The following is a 17,595-nucleotide window of genomic DNA, read 5'->3' as shown; positions in this document are numbered from 1 at the left end:
ATATGTAGGTATATGTATACACATACATATATATACATATATATATATATAAATATATTTATATATACATACATATATATACATACATACATATACTGTATATATATGTATGTATATGTATACACATACATATATATACGTATATATACATATATATATATATATATGTATATATACATATACATATATATATATATGTATGTATGTAACAAAATAAACTACTACTTACTACTTGTACTACTATTCCTACTTCGCAGTTTTTCACTTATCGCGGGGCTTCAGGGTACAGATCCCCCGCGATAAACGAGGGACTACTGTATATAATATTTATTAAAAACTGGTTCAAATCCGTATAACTTCATTTCTGATAAGGCAGATTAAATTGGACTATCTTTGCTTCCTGACTTCAGTGACATAAATCCAAAATTATTTCCATATTTGAACAGAACCAAGCTTGAACTAAGTTTCATATTTACTGTTCCAGCTAGAATCGTATCAATTCACTATTTAATTTGTCAAGTAGAAAACAGATGAGTTTTTACTCAAAAACTGAAACAGTTTTTTAAAATTATTTTGTTATTCTTTTTAAAAAAAATCCTCCATCCCTTGATGGCACCTCACCTGCGCTTGCGCAATTTCTTATTCTCCGTCTTGAGCACGTGGAGCTTCTTGGCGAAGCAGACGATGATCATGAAGAGCAGCAGGAGCACCAGAGCCGAGGCGCCCACAGCCAGACACATCACCTGGAACTCGGTCACCACCGACTCGCAGCGAGCGCCCTTGTGCCAGATGTAATCCTGGACGTTGCATCTGCAGAGAGAATGTTCACATCAAAGTTCGGTGTGAGGAAACGTTTTTAGAGGAATAAAAGGGCAAAGGTCAAAACCAGAAGAAAAACTTAATGTTCTGCAACGTGTTTTAAGTCACATAATCCTCACAGAGAAGTCATTCTCTGTAGAAGCATTACTCAGTAGGCTTTGATTGACACTTTATTCAGAAAATATAAGACCATGTCTTTGCCTCTCTAAAAATGCAAAGAGAAAAAAGAAAACCTGCCTGAGGTAAAAGTTCAGCAACATAAACGTCAACTTTCTCACACTAATGGACACGCAGACGCCGTCAAAAAGTTACCTTTTTCTAAAGATTTAACACAACACATATGTGAGCTCACACACAAAATACACACAGCCGCCATCTGAGCCCCATGCTTCTTTAATAACCGTCTGGCGAAGAACCGAGTCCGCTCGGGGACAGAAGCCACAGAGGCAGATGGTTTTGTCCACAAACTGTTTGACGTGTAAATGGAATATCTATTTGTGGCCTTAATACGACTTTAGAGCCTCTGAGCGACTCATCTTCACTGTGACATCATATGTGTAGATGATGGATATTTGGTTACAGGACACGTTAAATTACCTCGGTCACATTTTATTGTCAGTATAGCACTGTTTTATCCAAGTCTGCTTATAAGTGAGGTAAATATTGGACTTTGAAGAGAATCAAAGCCCTCACTGTATCCACGTTAGGCAACCAATGAGGCATTACGCTGTAGGGATGTTACAACTGAACAAGCTTTTCCTCTGTCTCAGAGTAATTAAAGTCACAACAGATGCAGCTAAGCTCATTACGAGGACTAAAACAAAAGGAAACAGCAGCCTGCGAACACTTCTTCTCACAAAGACTTTTCGTTTGAAATTACACAGAAAAACTTGTTCATAAATGAACAAATGTTTGGCGCAAAAAGCTATGAGGTTGCTAGGCAACCGGAAAAGATGTTGCACAGAAAAGCTGAGTGGGCAAATGAGTTCATTAGGAAACCGTATCAGGCTGACTGTACTGTGTGAATACTTTAAATAAATGGTTTCCAACGTGTCCTTCCTGGAGGATTAGAACAAATATTTCTGACTTCTGATCATTCTCTGCTTCTGTCTTTATGATAAATTAAGTTAAAAACCCTGAGAACTGTTGGGGAAAGATGTGTCATAAGAGTTGCATTTCACAAAGGAATCTATTTTTGCCTGCCGCCTTGCATGGCAAAGATTGTAACAAGTATTTTACACAATTTGTGAGTGTTGAGGGTAATTTACAGCTAATACGCACCAAACGTGAACTTAGTAGGTGTTAAAATGACTGAATTGTTTGTTAAGGTTAATTAGCTGGGGTTGGGTTAGGCTGACTTTAAATATTATTAAGATGTATAAATGCATCCGCTGAATAATTGTAAATTTCCACTATACTTTTTTTAACTTAAAAATGAGCATTAAGAAGAAGGAAGCATTACAAACAGCTGCAGCAAATATTTTGTGAGCAACTCCTTTACTGTGGTGCAAAATAACAATTTCTTTCCATTGAACCAGACTTCAGCAAAATTAAAATAGAAAAAAAACAAACAAGAAAAAGAACCTATAGGTCCCAATGACATTTAGTTTAAAAATAATGACACATTTAATGCTTACTCTATGCATTTCACAACACAGCCATGACAGAACACAGCAGTGGCTTTAACTGCTGTGATGAGGTGAGCGAGAACCCAAAATCCAGACACTGAATGGTTCTGCGTATTCCATACGAAGGCACAAAGTCGGCTCTCGTTCATATAGTTTGCGTGATGAAAATAGCTTCATTTCGTTCTCAGAGCTGTTTCACCCGCTCCTTCTCGACACAAGGCCTTGCCCAAACTTTTTCTCAAAGGTTTAAGCGCCGAGGATTGTGTGACTGGTCAGAAGTTTGTGGATGCGTTCATCAGTGCAGAAATGGACGTGGACATTCAGCTGAACGACTCTTCAAAAACTAAACTGGTCAGTTAGCATTCTGGGCCATTGAAGGGCCCGGCATGCTCCATCCGGAGCCCAACAGTTGACTTGTGATCAAGACGTTTGTTTTTGCACAGACTTCTGAGAAACCCGTCCTGCTGCACGTCTCCACTTCGTCCCTGCATCTGCTGTTTGGCCCAAACTCTACCATGATGAGACACTTTTCAGCAGACTCCTCCATACACAATGTCTGCATGATCTCCATCCAGGAGTTTTTGACCATTTGACTTTTTTAGTGTGTTTGAAGAGTCGTACGGCTGAACGTCCATGTGCATTTCTGCATCGACGAACACGCTCACAAACACTGACCAATCACACAATCCTTGACCCAGACGCCTGTGAGAAAGAGTTTGTCTCGGGCCTTGTGTTGAGAAGGAGTGGGCGATGCACAGCCCTCGAGGCCGAGGCGATGAGCGAGAACTAAAACTTTGTCTTAGCAGCAAACACGCTACAAAAGAATAACTACACGAGGAGACAAAAACAACGAGCTGAGACTAAACTTAAGCGGAGCAACAAGACAAGACTGAAGGGGTGATTACTGAGCGGAGGCAGGTGAGCCGATATCAGATGAGACACAGGTGAGTGAAGAAGACAAAAGGAGTTAGACAAGCTGAAAGATGTCTGAAACAAAAAAACATAGCGGCACAACTATAAACACAGTCACAAATAAGCAACACAAACACCTCAGAGTCATGGCAGTTAGTTCATTTTGACTTGAACTGATGAGTTAAAGGACCGTAAATGTAAAATCATTACTGGTGGAAAAAACAACCAGGAGATCATTAAGGTCTGTTTTGTGAGAAAATACATTTGTATAACAAAAAAGTGAACATTTTGCACTTAAGTTTTTCTTTCAGCTGCTCATTTCTGCTGGGGTCGCAACAGAAAGCAAACTTGTATGAAATATTTGACAATCATTTTAGACTGGGGCCCATCCTGAGGCAACCTGAGCTTGAACCGGCAACCTCAGGATAACAGGACCACAGCACTGCCCACTGGGCTACTTCATAATGCTAAACTGTGTTTTTATTGCTGAATTTCAGAGTAAAACTCTATTTTTTACCAATTCAGACACATGGTATTAGGTGCTCTGGGTTGATGACATTTGATTAGAATATAAAAAAAAACTCAATAACCTTTTTTTATTGTCTAAACAAAAACAATTCAGACTGATGATGCAGAGATTTCATAATAAAATGACGGAAAACATGGCAACCTTGATTAAAAACTCGCAAATAAATTTGGTGCTTGTATCACTCGATCACATATTGAAAATTTGATGCACACACACACACACACACACACACACACACACACAATGGTGTGTGAAGTGAATAAAGGGCTCAGGGTGTGCGGACGCTCCATTTATACACTTTCCATGCTAAGTAGGTTCCTTTTAAAGGTTGACTTCCTGAATCCTTCCTGAATCCTTTTTTAATTTGCTGAGAGGGAAGAAACGCTGGCGAGCAGCCGGGAGACATTTTGAGCGTGGGCATGTGCGAGAACGAGACCGAGACAAAGCCATAAAAGAAAAGACGAAGCCTGATGTCACATTTTATAGGAGACTTCGATGCACTCAACCTGTGAGCGTTTCTGTGTTTGCACAAAGAAGAGGTTTATGTAAGTCAGAGTGAGGTGGGAGGGGGGAAGGATGGGAGTAAAAAAAGGCAGAAAAAAAGAGGAAGGAGATGAACGAGGATGTGCTGGTCACCATGGCAACCCAGCTGAGCAGCAAACGGAGCCGACAAGGAACTGACATGTCATGCCATCACAGGCGAGCGTCTTTGCTGATCTGCAAAATGAAACTAAATCATCTTTTAGCAGCTCCTTCTTTCTTTCCTTTCATCTAGTTTTTTTTCCACTCCCTCTCTCTCTCCATCCTCCTATGTGTCCACCTCTCTCTCTCGTGCCCAGCAGATCCTGATGAATCACGTCTCCTCGTTCCGTTTTCATAACTCAACTGGTTTGATCTCATTGAGTTTTTATGAAACGCAGCAGCGCATGCATCTGGTCTTTATTAGAAATAAACCAAAGAAGACAATAGACAGGCCGTCCATCGTCCGATGTAACTTAGTGCTCAAAGACACGCAGATCGTTTATTGCCCAAAAAGATGCCAAAATAATCTGAATTCACTGCAGGGAATTACAAAAGTCAAAAAGATTAGATGTGAATGACTCAATGATGTGAATCTGATGTAATGTTTTCCTAAGTTCACTCTCTGTTTCATGCATTTAAAATGTTAAAACTTCCATTAAATTGTCCTGTGCTGTCTTTCAGATTGGGACCATCAACCTTTCTGTTAACAGGGTGATTTAGATCATCTTCTACAGTCAGCGTTAGCTGTGCTGTGGTCTGCTGATGCCAGAGACACCAGCAGAATCAATAAACTCACTCACAAAGTTAAAAATATATTAACAACCAGAACCTGGAGACGTTTGAATCAAGCCCAGCTTTTCAGAAAGGAGTTTATAACCTCTCTGCGCATGCAGGTTTTTCTTTCACGTGGTACTCCAGTCTTCTCCCAGGGCTCAAAAACATGCATGTTAGACTAATTGGCAGCTCTAAATTGGCTCCAAATATGAAGGTGAATTATTTTTTTAATTCTCGATGTGTCCCTGCGATGGACAGGTGATCTGTCCAAGGTGCACGCCTCTCATGGTTTTTTTTTTTTTGGTTCTTCTATGAGGCAGAAACTCAACAACAACAGAATGACTCCAGCCCGCTCATTAGGAATGCTGTAGCACAGTTAGTTGTGCTGACAGCTGTGCAAATAAGTTTTTATCTGATTTTGGCTCTTCGTGAATAATTTCGTCCTCGAGTCTAAAGTCCAGAGCAGCCACAAAAATCAGAATTCGCTTCTTAAGAAGGAGGAAGCATCTTATAATGTCAAAGCAATTCAAAGGCATCAGACTCTTCTGGTTTAAAACAGGCAACCATCATCACGTCCTTCCACCATAAAACCTCCTACATGTCCCAAAGCAGAGCTTTGTCCCTCCCCAACCTGTCAGGATCTCATTAACACACTCATGGAATAACATCGCAGGACCACAGCAGAGTTAGCACACACAAGCTAATAAATACTCAGGTTTTACCTGGCTAGATGGAAAAGATAAGAGGCTGCATGGGAGTACAAACTGGTGAGAAGAGGAGAAAGTGTTGTATCTAACTGGGCTGCAGCTTTTGGAGACTAGTTAGTGGCTCAAAATGGCAAAACAATAGTCAGATTTTCTGTAGGAATCTCTGAGTTTGGACAGTTTGTGTCAAAGTGAGCAGCGAGGCAAGCGGCCGCATTTTGACAGTTTGGAAATCACGAACCACCTCTCCTTGAATTGGGTCTACCTGGGCCACTGGTCCCACATTCATGGTTTAATTTACTGAAGATCACTTGAAGATAGACAGGTTAGGTCAAGTTTTTTAATACCGTAGTCCCTCGCCACTTCGCAGTTCGTTTATCGAGGACTTGCTCTATCGCGGTTTTTCAAAATAAGAGTGGACACGACACACAACTGGCTGACTGATGTACGAACCGCACGATCGGCATGGAATTTTTATTTAAAATAAATAATTTTTAATTATTTAGCCCCTGTGTGCAGCCCACAGCTGCAGGAGAAACTTCCTCTTGCACGAGGGACTGCTGTAATTAATTTTATCACTGATGGGGCTTTTAGACCTGACCATGTTTTCCGAGTCCAAACAAAACTCCGGCACTCTTGAGATTTTATTTTTATTTTTATTTATTTATTTATTCATTTCATAACAAAATAAAATACATGTCAATTAACATATATGTAATTAGAAAACAATTATAAATATAAAATGAAAGGTAGCAGATGAAGAAAAAATCTTATTGAATCTGCTCCTTATTTATCTAATAAACCATTCAAACAAACATATTCAGAAAATTATCAGAAACAAGTAAATAACTCAAGTAATATTTCAAATATCCAACATTTTTCATGAAATACATTCATATATATTTTTTTAGCAATTGAATTTTTACCATTTTCTTAAATACCGAGATTGATTTAGCTTCCTTAACATCTAACTCCAAGTCGTTCCACAGTCCAACACCCTGAATTAGGGTAGATCTTCCCTTCAAACTGGTTCTGAATTGCGGTTTAACAAAAACATCTTTCCCCTTAAGATTATAATTACTAGCTCTTTTTACACAATGCATTTGGATATTAGAAGGCAATGTATTATTATGAGCTCTATACATGAATGACAAAATGGTATAATCCACCAAATCAGGGAACTTCAACAACTTCATTTGACAAAATAATATACTCGATGGATGATAATAATGTTTACCCTTGATAATTCTTACAACTCTTTTCTGCAAAATAAAAATAGACTTTGTAATTGATTTACATGCTTTTCCCCAGATGAGTCTGAGACACCCCCCGATGTGTCTGGGACTATTTTGAGAATGGTTTTTTTCCCCACAAGTTTATTGAACCTATTCAAAATTTAAGCAGCAACCCTCTATGACTCGTGATAAAACTGAAACAAACGTTTTGGAGACTGCTCGAATGCTGTTCATCAACTAGTCACAGCAGACACAGCCCAGGGAGACGCAGAGCAAAGGAGGTCAGAGGATCTTATACCAACACGTCTGACGGCTTAGACAGTTTAGTAATTGGACGACAATATTCACGCACAAACCCTAAATCTGCAGCTCTAAAACAAATCTTCACCAGAGCAGAAGAGACTAAGAAGCAGAATTTGGAGGATCTCACTCAAATAGTCCTTTGAGTCTTGATCCCTGAAATCAAGACAACCTCCAAAAAAAGAAAGCAGAATTGTGCCACTTATGTGAAGGGCTTGCTCCGTTTATAAATATTTAACACGTAACCAGAAGGGAAAGATGTGTTTCTTTTGAAATATGAAGTGAGAACGCAAGAGACCAGGAGTGCATTTTACCGAGGTTCTAAAATAGACACGGGGGGAACGACAGAACAGAAACTCGAAACAGCTGACCTAAAAACATACTGACAGAAGAGGTGCACAAGAACGTTGAACATTTTAGCATAAAGTCCAATTTTGCATAAATAAATAGAAAACTTTGTGCTCAGAGCAAAACATGTTTTTGCCAGAACTGCAGAGATGGAAGGAAAAAGCGTCCAGTATCCAGTTTGGAGGATGAAGGGCAGCAGAGGAGAGAGAACGCTGCTCTGTCTCTAGGATACTCATAAACTGATACACGGGAACAAAACACTGGAGTTTCTGACTTACTCATTATTCTAATGGCTTCGGGAGGAGAAAGGAAACTGCAGGTCACGCTGAGGGCAGGCTTTAAAAACAGAATTGACTTTACGAGCCTGACAGAGAGGAGGAGAAACAACTGGAGTTTGATTTCCTCAAACTAGAACTTTAAAGAAGACGAAGCAAAAAAAGGTTTTGGTTTCTTTGTTTATTTCCTTCACCGAGGAAGACGTCTGACTGAGTTAGAATGAGGAGAAGTTCATGGAAGAGAGCTGTGTGAGTTGACCAGCTGCCATCTTGAAGACCACACCAGCAAACAGTTTCAGAGGCTACATCACTGGGTGGAGATCCCACAGGGCCGTGCACGAGGCTTGTGCACGACAAGCGGAAAAATATGGTCAGGCTGAGCTGAATGACGATATTCTTGTTGAAAATAAAACAACAAGAAAAACGTGTGTTGTCATAGAAATAAGCATCTTCTTAATTCTTCTTCTTTCGGCTTTTCCCTCTTCAGGGGTCTCCACAGTGAGTCATCATCCTCCGTCTCACTCTGTCCTCTGCGTCCTCTGTCCTCACTCCAACTACCCCCATGTCCTCTCTAACTGCATCCATATATCTCCTCTTTGTCTTTTTGCTGGAAGCTGAATTTCTAACATCCTTCTGCCAATATACCTACTGTCCCTCCTCTGGACATGTCCAGACCATCTCAGTGTGTCCTCTCTAACGTTATCTCCCAGTTGTTCAACCTGTGCTGTACCTCTGATAATCTCATTCCTAATCTTATCCATCCTTGTCACTCCTAAGGAGAACCTCAACATCTTAATTTCTGCTACTTCCAGTTCTGTCTCCTGTCTTTTTGTCCATGTCTCTGTCTCCAGACCAAGCAACATAGCTGGTCTCACCACTGTCTTGTAAACTTTTCTTTTGACCTTTGTTGACACCCTTTTGTCTCAAATCACTCCTCAAATGTTTCTCCATCCACTCCATCCTGCCTGGACTCTCTTTTTCACCTCTTTACCACACTCCCCATTTTCCTGAAGAAGTGTTTTACGTCGGATGCCCTTCCTGACTCAACCCTCACCATTTACCTGGGCTTGAGACCAGCACAAGAGATACACTGGAGTGTGCTCCAAGTGGCTGGTTTGTTATAGAAATAAGCATAAAAACTAATTCAAATTGACGTCTTACAATGTTTTTTTTGCCTTTGCCCTCGAGATACCTGGAAGTCAAAGCCAATTTTTTCTTGCTTGCTCTTGGTGGAAGGCAGACGCGTCCTCCTCTGCTCCATCCCTCGCTCCGTCCCTGTCTTGCTCTTTGTCTTGTGAACCTTTTTCAGAGCCCCTTTTTTTTGCATACCTTCCGAGCTTGGATGTTATGGAAACAAAGACGCTCTGTCCCACTCCCCACCCCCTCCTTTCCCCAAAGTCGTGGACCTGTGACAGAGCTCAACCGAGCTGGCCGATAAACAAACACCTCTTATCAGGACTATGGCTCTGGACTGTGTTGTGCTACGACCTTCTCTTAAACTCAATGCCTCCACTGGCCTCCCTCGCCTCCTCTGGCACAGCAACCTATAAACGCAAAGGTGCCAAGAGCTGCGTCACTCACCTGGCGGCCGTGCTGGGACCCCTGCCCACTCCACACACATTTGTATTATGTCTGTTTATGTTGCTTTGCTGTGGTAGATTTTTTTGGATGCCACAAATTGTACCCTGTCAAGAACACGGTGTGAGAGATCTTTTTTTATATACCGGTACCTCTCTCCTTGTGTTTCCTTCCCTTTTTCTTGTCTAAGCAACAGGGGCAGCGCATCTTAGAAGCTGCAGCCCCCTGTACACTTCTGCCCATCTTTAGGACGGCTCTAGGGAAAGTAATTTTGTTGTACTTCACTGTGCAAGGATAATAAAAGCATTCTGATCCTGATTTTATTTATAAAGCACATTTAAAAACAACACAGCAGAAGAGTCCAACAACGAAATGTCCAAACACAATTTTTAAACTTCTTCTTGACTTTAAATAAGGACATATCAGAGACAGAACTGAATACTTCCTTGTGGTGCCAACTCAGCAGAACATTTAGAACAAAACAGCATAAATAAAATACTGGCTTCCATTCCACATCATCATGGCATCATTATGTTCATATTAGCAGCCACACTGGGGACAAAACTGGACCAATTAATCATCCAGCATTCTTTAATCCTTCAGTCTGAGCACTGACAAAGGATATGATTGCAGCATAATCAGCATTCTCCTTTTAGCAATAAAAGAATCCCACTAATTTAAACACTAATTATCATGTTTGGATGCGCACAGATTTTCAGCAGATAATAATTCAGAGGCGAGGGATCCTGAAGGATTAAACTGAGTTGAGCTAAAGCAGGAACGTCACAGGATCGTGTTTTGGGTGTATTTTCCACATAAACAGTTTGGTTGGGCTGTTTGTTAACTTGCTGAAAATCAGTAGACAAAAAAAAAAAATCAGTATTTATTGTAATTGTAACAGTAATAGTTAGTAACCAATGTAACAACTGTGATAAAATTTAAATTTTACTAACAGGACATTTTTGACACATCTGATTTCAACATATGAGCAAATCAGTAACTAAATCTATAAGTCTGGATGGGTGAACAGGTTTTTAGTGTCACCTCATGCTGTCAGAAGTGGAAAACGCTGCCGTTAGAATGTAAGCACACCAAAGCATGCTGGACGCACATTCGCCTCCAGCTGCAACATCTGCTTAGCGAAACATAAACACCTTATTCGGCTCATTTCACTTTGGTTGTCACGTTTACGTAACATTTTCTGCAGAAGCGTCTGCATTCCTCTACGTTCTGTCATTCCTATTGTTGTACAAACAGTGACTCGTTCAGCGGAGATTTATCTGACTGTAACTAAAAGCTATTTACATAAAACCTCTGGATCCCCAGAGAGCAGTCACAACACCATAAACTGCCAACTAATTACAGATGCACAGATGTGTCCCGCGTCGCTCTGCGCTGCAGCAGTTCACAGAAACCTGACAAAAACACAAGAAATCACCTCCAAAGCTGCTCAGTTTGTTTTTTACTGATGTGAATTTATTATAAAGCACCGGAACAATATTGAAAATAATTTTTTTTAAAAAGAATTGTAGTGGTTGTGCAGAAGCTGTGCCCATCAGGGGGCAATATCTTTTTACAGCCACTAATTGATTTCTGAGGTTTAGTAGATCCATCAGCTTCAAAACCAGACTGTGCAGATTTAAGTCTCTATCAGTGTCAAGTACATTTGTTGAATTTAACTGTAATTACCATAACCAGCTAAATGGGATGCAGGGAATTTGTGTGGTTGATGCACTGAGAAGCTTTGTTGACAATTGTATATTAACTTTAAAATGACACAACTCTGCAGGAAGTCAGTGTTAAATTGATTTTTGTTTGTTTTCTGGCACAGGCGACCATTCGGCCTAAGGAGTAAATGTCACCAGGATACAATGAACTGTAGGAAAGTTGTACTGATAAAATATTTTAAAAGAGAAGGTTTAATACCGTACAAATAAAAAGCTTCAGCAGAGAGATGTTTTAGAACCATCTTCCTACGGGCATTTTGAAATAGCACCTAAAGGACAACTACAAAAACTTACATCAAAATGATTAAAATGATTATTTATTAAACATATTCAATGCCCAATATCTTGTGATAATTATGTAAATATCACTGTGTGCACGTTTATGAAGCATTCACTCTATTGTGATCCATTTTTCTTCTGCACATTTTTCAGCATCGTTCTCGTTCCATAATTTTTGTGCTATTTCAACACATCATAAATCAAAACGTTCAGCTTGTTCAGCTTGTTCCTTTTGGTATTGGTGCCACTTTAGCTTTTTGAAATATTTAGCCTTTTCTACCACTTTTTTTTTCTTATAGATAACGAATTGAGATTTTTATATCCTTCACATCTTTAGATCTGTTTACAATATTTTACTGCTCCTTTTGTTCTGGTTTATCCTTCTTGCAAATTTAAACATTTTTTCAGCTACTTTCAGCTGTTTTTTTTTTCAGCTGTTTTGTGCTCTTTCAGATTCTTTTTGCTCACTACAACATTTTTGTACTTCTTCAAACTTCTTTCTGCCAGTTTCAGCTTGTTATGCTCCATTCAGCTTCATTCTGCAAGCTTCAGCTTTTTCTACTATATCGGCTTCTATTTAGCTGTTTTTATGTTAATTTTAGTATTTTCAGCTAATTCCACATTTGTTGCACTCATTTCAACTTCTTTCAGCCTAATTCAGCAAAAATGTGCTCTCTCCACTTCCTTCTGGTAATTTAAGCTTCTTTCTGCCTTTTTAGCTACTGTTCAGCTGTTGTTAGTTTGTTTGTTTTTGTAGTTACTAATGTCTGCTTTTTTTCAGATAATTATAACTTCCACATTTTTGTGCTCATTTCTGCTTCTTTAAGCCTGACTGGGCACACTTGTGCGCTCTCCACTTTTCTCTGGTAGTTTTACTTTCTCACTGTTTGTTCAGTTTTTGTTGTTGTTGTTTTGTTTTTTGGGGTTAATTTCAGCTTTTTTTAGCAAATTTGCTACTTTTTGTGCTAATTTCTGCTTATTTAAACCAAATTCAGCAAACGTTCTTTCTGCTTCCTTCTGCTAACTTAGGCTTGTCATTCCATTTCAGCTTTCAGCATGTTTGTAGCACATTTCGGCTGTTTTTCAACAAGTTCTTGAGCAACAAGCATTCACACTGCGTTTTCGAAGGAAATGCAACTTCTCTAGCTCCTATCGACTCGCACAATAAGCTGTGACTTTAAGGAGTTCAATAAAAACCCCTTTGGTAGAAGTGATTTCAGATCTAATAAATTCCATCAGCATCTGGTTGTACTTTGTGTGGAAAAAGAAACAAAACTCCACTATTTTTATATCGATTTAGCAATTAGGGAAGGTTTAATCGCAGCTACTCTTTCAAAATAAGAGCATTCAGAGCAACTGCAAAACAGACAAAAGGCAGAGAACAAAAAGATGTGCAGCGTTGGAGAATGTGCATTTAAAGATTAATGGACAACAAATGTCTTTGTGTGTAAGAATCGGTTTTCACGTGCAAACCGGTTGATGCTGTTCAGACAACCAAGTCATCAGATCATTTGTGCACGTCTGTGTGTATCATTGATCAAATATTTCCATCAGCTCTCTTTTGGCACAAACAAGCCGTGGAGTGTGTGTGAGTTGTCTGCAGCCGTCCCCGTGTTTGACCTCGGCTGGTTCCACCTCTCTATGATTTTAAAGTGATGCTTGAAGCACCCATCATAATTCTGTGTGTGCATTTGGTTTTTATGTTTTTATGTACCGGAGAGCGTTTTCATCTCATGACCCTGCAATCTGTGGTGGCTGTTGGTGTTTAAAACTGGTCTTAATCACATCAAGCTGCAACACACACCACAGTAAACTCAACCTGGCTCAGCTGAGACGTTTCCATGCTGGCAGGCGTTACGAGGCTCTGACTCATTCTCTCGCCCAGTTTCTCTTCTGCTTTTTTCTCTCTCTGTCCACCTCTTAATGTCTGGATTCATTTCTCTTCCACTTCATTGATATCGTCTCGCATCCGTTTCTGACGGTTGCTCTTTCAGTCTCTCTTGCATCTGCCTTTCTTAAAAACAAACGAACACGCTCTCCGTCGCTCTTTATTTTTCTTTACTTGAAACGCGCCAACTGGCTTTGCCTCCTTCAGTTTTCTCATCTCTTTCTCCAAACATGGTCCCTGCTGGTTTTGTAGCTCCAGAAAAGGAAGCAGTTTATGACACAAACACTGTCAGATCCCGTCTGTCTGAGGACAGGAGAGCCGGAGATGCCTCAGATGCCTTAAAGAAGAAGATCCTATCACGCTGAAGCTGCAGACCGGCTGAGATCTGCAGCTAAAATCTCACGAAGAGAATTAAACGAAAAAGAAAAGCTGAATTATTAATTTGTGTTACTCCATATTTGTTGATGAATTAAGTGGAAATAAGAAAATGGCAGCTTTAATTGCTGGTGGAGGTTGTTTTTTCTATTCTTAAGATTTTTATTTATTTTTTATTATGTTTCAAGATAAGTGTAAATTATTGCGTTTCCTGAAACATGTTTCACTTGGCTCCATTTTTTTTTTCATTTAAGACAAAAAGATCTATTTACTTGGACATAACATGTAAATTTTTTTATTGCAAAATCAATCAACAAATAAATAAAAATCGTATGGGTCTGTCATTCCTTGTAGAAATAATCCCCAGCTACATTTCATGCCAGAGTTTTAAACTTAAATCTTATTTTACAGTGACTGAATTCCTGAAAAGCGCACATGTGATGTGATGCAATACAGGTGTGTCACAAAACATTCGAATATCGTTAAAAAAAAAACTTCTATTTCGTTTTCAATCATTTCAGAAAGTGAAACTCATAATTTATACAGATCCATTACACACAGCATGAAATGTTTCAAACCTTTATATATTTTATTTTGGATGATTATGGCTTACAAATAATGAAAAACCAAAATTCAGTGTCAGAAAATGAGAATATTGTGAAGAGAAATTCTCACCCTAATCAGCTGATGAACTCCTGGACCTGAGCTACAAATGTCTCATTCCTCGAGTCCAGCCGCTCCTGAACCAGAGACAACAGCAGAAGTGTCTTACCTGCCGAGGAGACAAAGAACTGGACTGTTGCTCAGCGGTCCAACGTCCTCCTTTCAGATTAAAGTACAATTTTCATGATGTTTGTAAATCAAGGTCTCAGAATCTGGAAGAAGAGGTCCAGAATCCACGGTGTTGAAGTCTAGAGCGAAGTTTCCACAGTGAGTGATGGTTTGGGTCCATGTCCTCTGCTGGTGCTGGTCCACTGTGGTTTCTGAAGTCCACAGTCATCGCAGCATCTAGCAGGACATTTGGAGCACGTCATGCTTCCTTCTGTGGACGAGCTGTATGGAGATGTTGGTTTCACTTGGACTCAACACCAGAGCTACCAAAGGTACCAAAAGCTGGCTGTGGAACACGTCACTTGTTTTTGTAAGCCATAATCATCAAAATAAAAAAACAAATAAAGGCTTGAAATATTTCACTCTATTGGCAATGAATATATGGAATATATTAGTTTCACTTTCTGAAGTAACTGACAAAAACTTAACTTTTTTTACGATATTGTGAATTATTTTAGATGCACCTGTGAGATCTTGCAACATATGATCGTGCTCACAGTAAGTGTTGGGAATGACTCTCAGCTGCCTAAACACCAATTTTTCGCACAAAACCTGTAAAATTGCCTGTGATCGGCTGTTAGATGCTCGCGTTTGATGCGTTATTTGAGCTGTAGTGTCCATCTTGAATGAAGTTGACTTAACTTCAATATACTTTGAGAGTTTCATTAAAGCTCATAGATTTTTATTCCAATTTTAGGGCTCCAGAAAGAACAAATGTACTTTCTGAACCACTTCTTCTTCTTCTCTGTTTGAAACGAGCCGTTTCAGATACAGATGTTTAGAAGAAACTGGCGTTTAGAGGTGAAACTCTCTGCAGTGACAAACGGTAAAGCTGTTCTCTGTAATCTGAACTCAATTAGATGCATCTCTTTGAGCAAGCGAGTTATGATGGCTGGTCTGAGGTCAGTGAGCAGAACATCAAAAGGTTGTGTGTTTTACTGTGAAGGGCTCACGGCCCAAACATTCGAGTCACTGCAATTCATTTATCTTCATGTGCGAAACAGCTTCGGTTCAGCTGCAAACACCAGCGCACGCAGATATTAAAATAAACCGAAATGAACTCTGTTCTTCATGTGTAACCACGTGTGTATGCGTACACACAGTTGTGCCTTCACACACACCGAGGAGCATATTGGTCCTCATCTGTGCCAGCGCTCCATTGACCCATATCAAGCGTCTGCCCGGCAGTCAAATGCCTCTCAGTACGTTTCTGATTCACTCTCTGGAGGTTCATCACTGCGGCTTTCTGCTGACTGAAGCTCCAAATCTGCTCTAAATATCTGCTCCACGGTTTCTCTGCTTAATCATCAAACAAATGCTTCTTTTTCTGAATTGTTCTGCGCTTTTGTTCCATTTCTGACGTGATTCTAAGACGATAGTAAAAGGAAGATTATACAAACGCTTTGCAGAGTTTTAGGCTCAAGACTTTTTTTTTTTAACTGCAACATGAATAAATGCGTGCGGGATCCAGTCTTGGTGTTTTTGCAGGTGAATATAAGACAAAATATATATTATTTGGTGTCTCAGACAAAGGAGATGCAAGACTAACAGGAGGTACGAAGTTTCATGTGTTTCTGTTTGTGTATCTCTGACGGTCTGTTTAAATGAAATATTTAAATATTAAAAAATGCACAGACTGATGATAGTAAACTACCGTATTTCTCAGACTATAAGGAACACCGGATTATAAAGAGCATTAAGCGAAAGAAAACAGTCAGATAAGTCAAACTTTATTCAACTCATTCACGATAACCACATAAGCGCACGTAAGCACAATCAGATTAATACTTGAGGCTCACCATTGATTTTTGAGAAAATTAAAGGATTTAAGTGCGGCTTATAGTCCAAAAAATACGGTATCTGAATATCAGATAATATTTATATTAGATTAATATATGGGTGCAAGTTTAAACGTTTGTTTATTTCTCCAAGTTAATGAATACTTTTTGATTATTCTGAAAATTACAAACTCTAAAATACATTTTTGTGCTTATTAAGTTGATGTGAGACTAAAGATAGTCTATTTGCAATTGGATTTAATTATTATTAATAATAAAAAAGATGCTGAAATCCTGATGTGAATGCTTTGTTTTGACATGGAAGGGCAGGGGTTGAAAGATGAGCTAAAATCAGGGTCATGACTGCACCAAGAGATTAAAAAAAAATCTATAAATCCTCAGTGAGCAGAAGGCAGAGATGGGGGGGGGGGGGGGGTCTGAGGACATAAATCACTGACCTTATTCTTTTAGTGAGGTTCATCTGACACCTTTGACGGCTTATTTCCCAGAAACCTTCAACAACTTAATTATTTAAGTTCACTCAGAGATTTCGGTGGTGCGTTTGAGTTCATGTTTAGCTGTGGAGGTTTAATGAATTGTGCTGAAATATTCTCTGTCAGCTCCACTCTTGATAAACATTGTGTAAAATCTGCTGCTCAATAACTGGAAGTCTCTCCTCTCTGATTGGTTGGTTCGTCCATCAATATGATTTTTAGGAGTGAAATTTTGCCAAATCAGCTGCAGGTCAGACACAGTTAAGACTCCATTGCTGTTTTCTTTGATGAAACATTTGTAGTTTTATACTAAACATCTACATGATATTTGCATACCTGCACGTTTCTAATTCTGTCAGTCTTGACACTTGACACTGTCAACGTCTTAACAGCTGCACTGACCTTAGAAACAGCAAGACAGGTTTAAAGAGTTGTAGTCTTTGGAGGGTGGAATGTAACAAAATTAAATTAATAAATACACCATGAAATAAATAAATGTAAATGTTCAATTTAATAAATAAATGTTCCATTAAATAAATAAATGTAAATATTCAATTTAATAAATAAATGTACCATGAAATAAATAAATGTAAATGTCC

At 39.2% G+C, this 17,595-nt stretch overlaps 1 protein-coding gene across 6 annotated transcripts in view; it reads right to left on the bottom strand.

Moving 5' to 3' along the window:
- cspg5a (chondroitin sulfate proteoglycan 5a) overlaps positions 1-17,595 on the bottom strand; it is a 65,207-nt gene that overhangs the window by 15,698 nt on the left and 31,914 nt on the right. For all 6 annotated transcript variants that reach the window (XM_037676112.1, XM_037676114.1, XM_037676115.1 and 3 more), the window contains exon 3: positions 622-810. In XM_037676112.1, the coding sequence (XP_037532040.1) occupies positions 622-810 (189 nt within the window). The remainder of the gene's footprint in view (positions 1-621; positions 811-17,595) is intronic.

This window comes from Nematolebias whitei, chromosome 5 (assembly GCF_014905685.2).
Source record: "Nematolebias whitei isolate Nwh7 chromosome 5, NemWhi1, whole genome shotgun sequence".
In the NCBI taxonomy this organism is placed as follows: domain Eukaryota; kingdom Metazoa; phylum Chordata; class Actinopteri; order Cyprinodontiformes; family Rivulidae; genus Nematolebias; species Nematolebias whitei.
The sequence above is the reverse complement of the archived record's forward strand: the minus strand, read 5'-3'. Positions and strand labels throughout refer to the sequence as shown.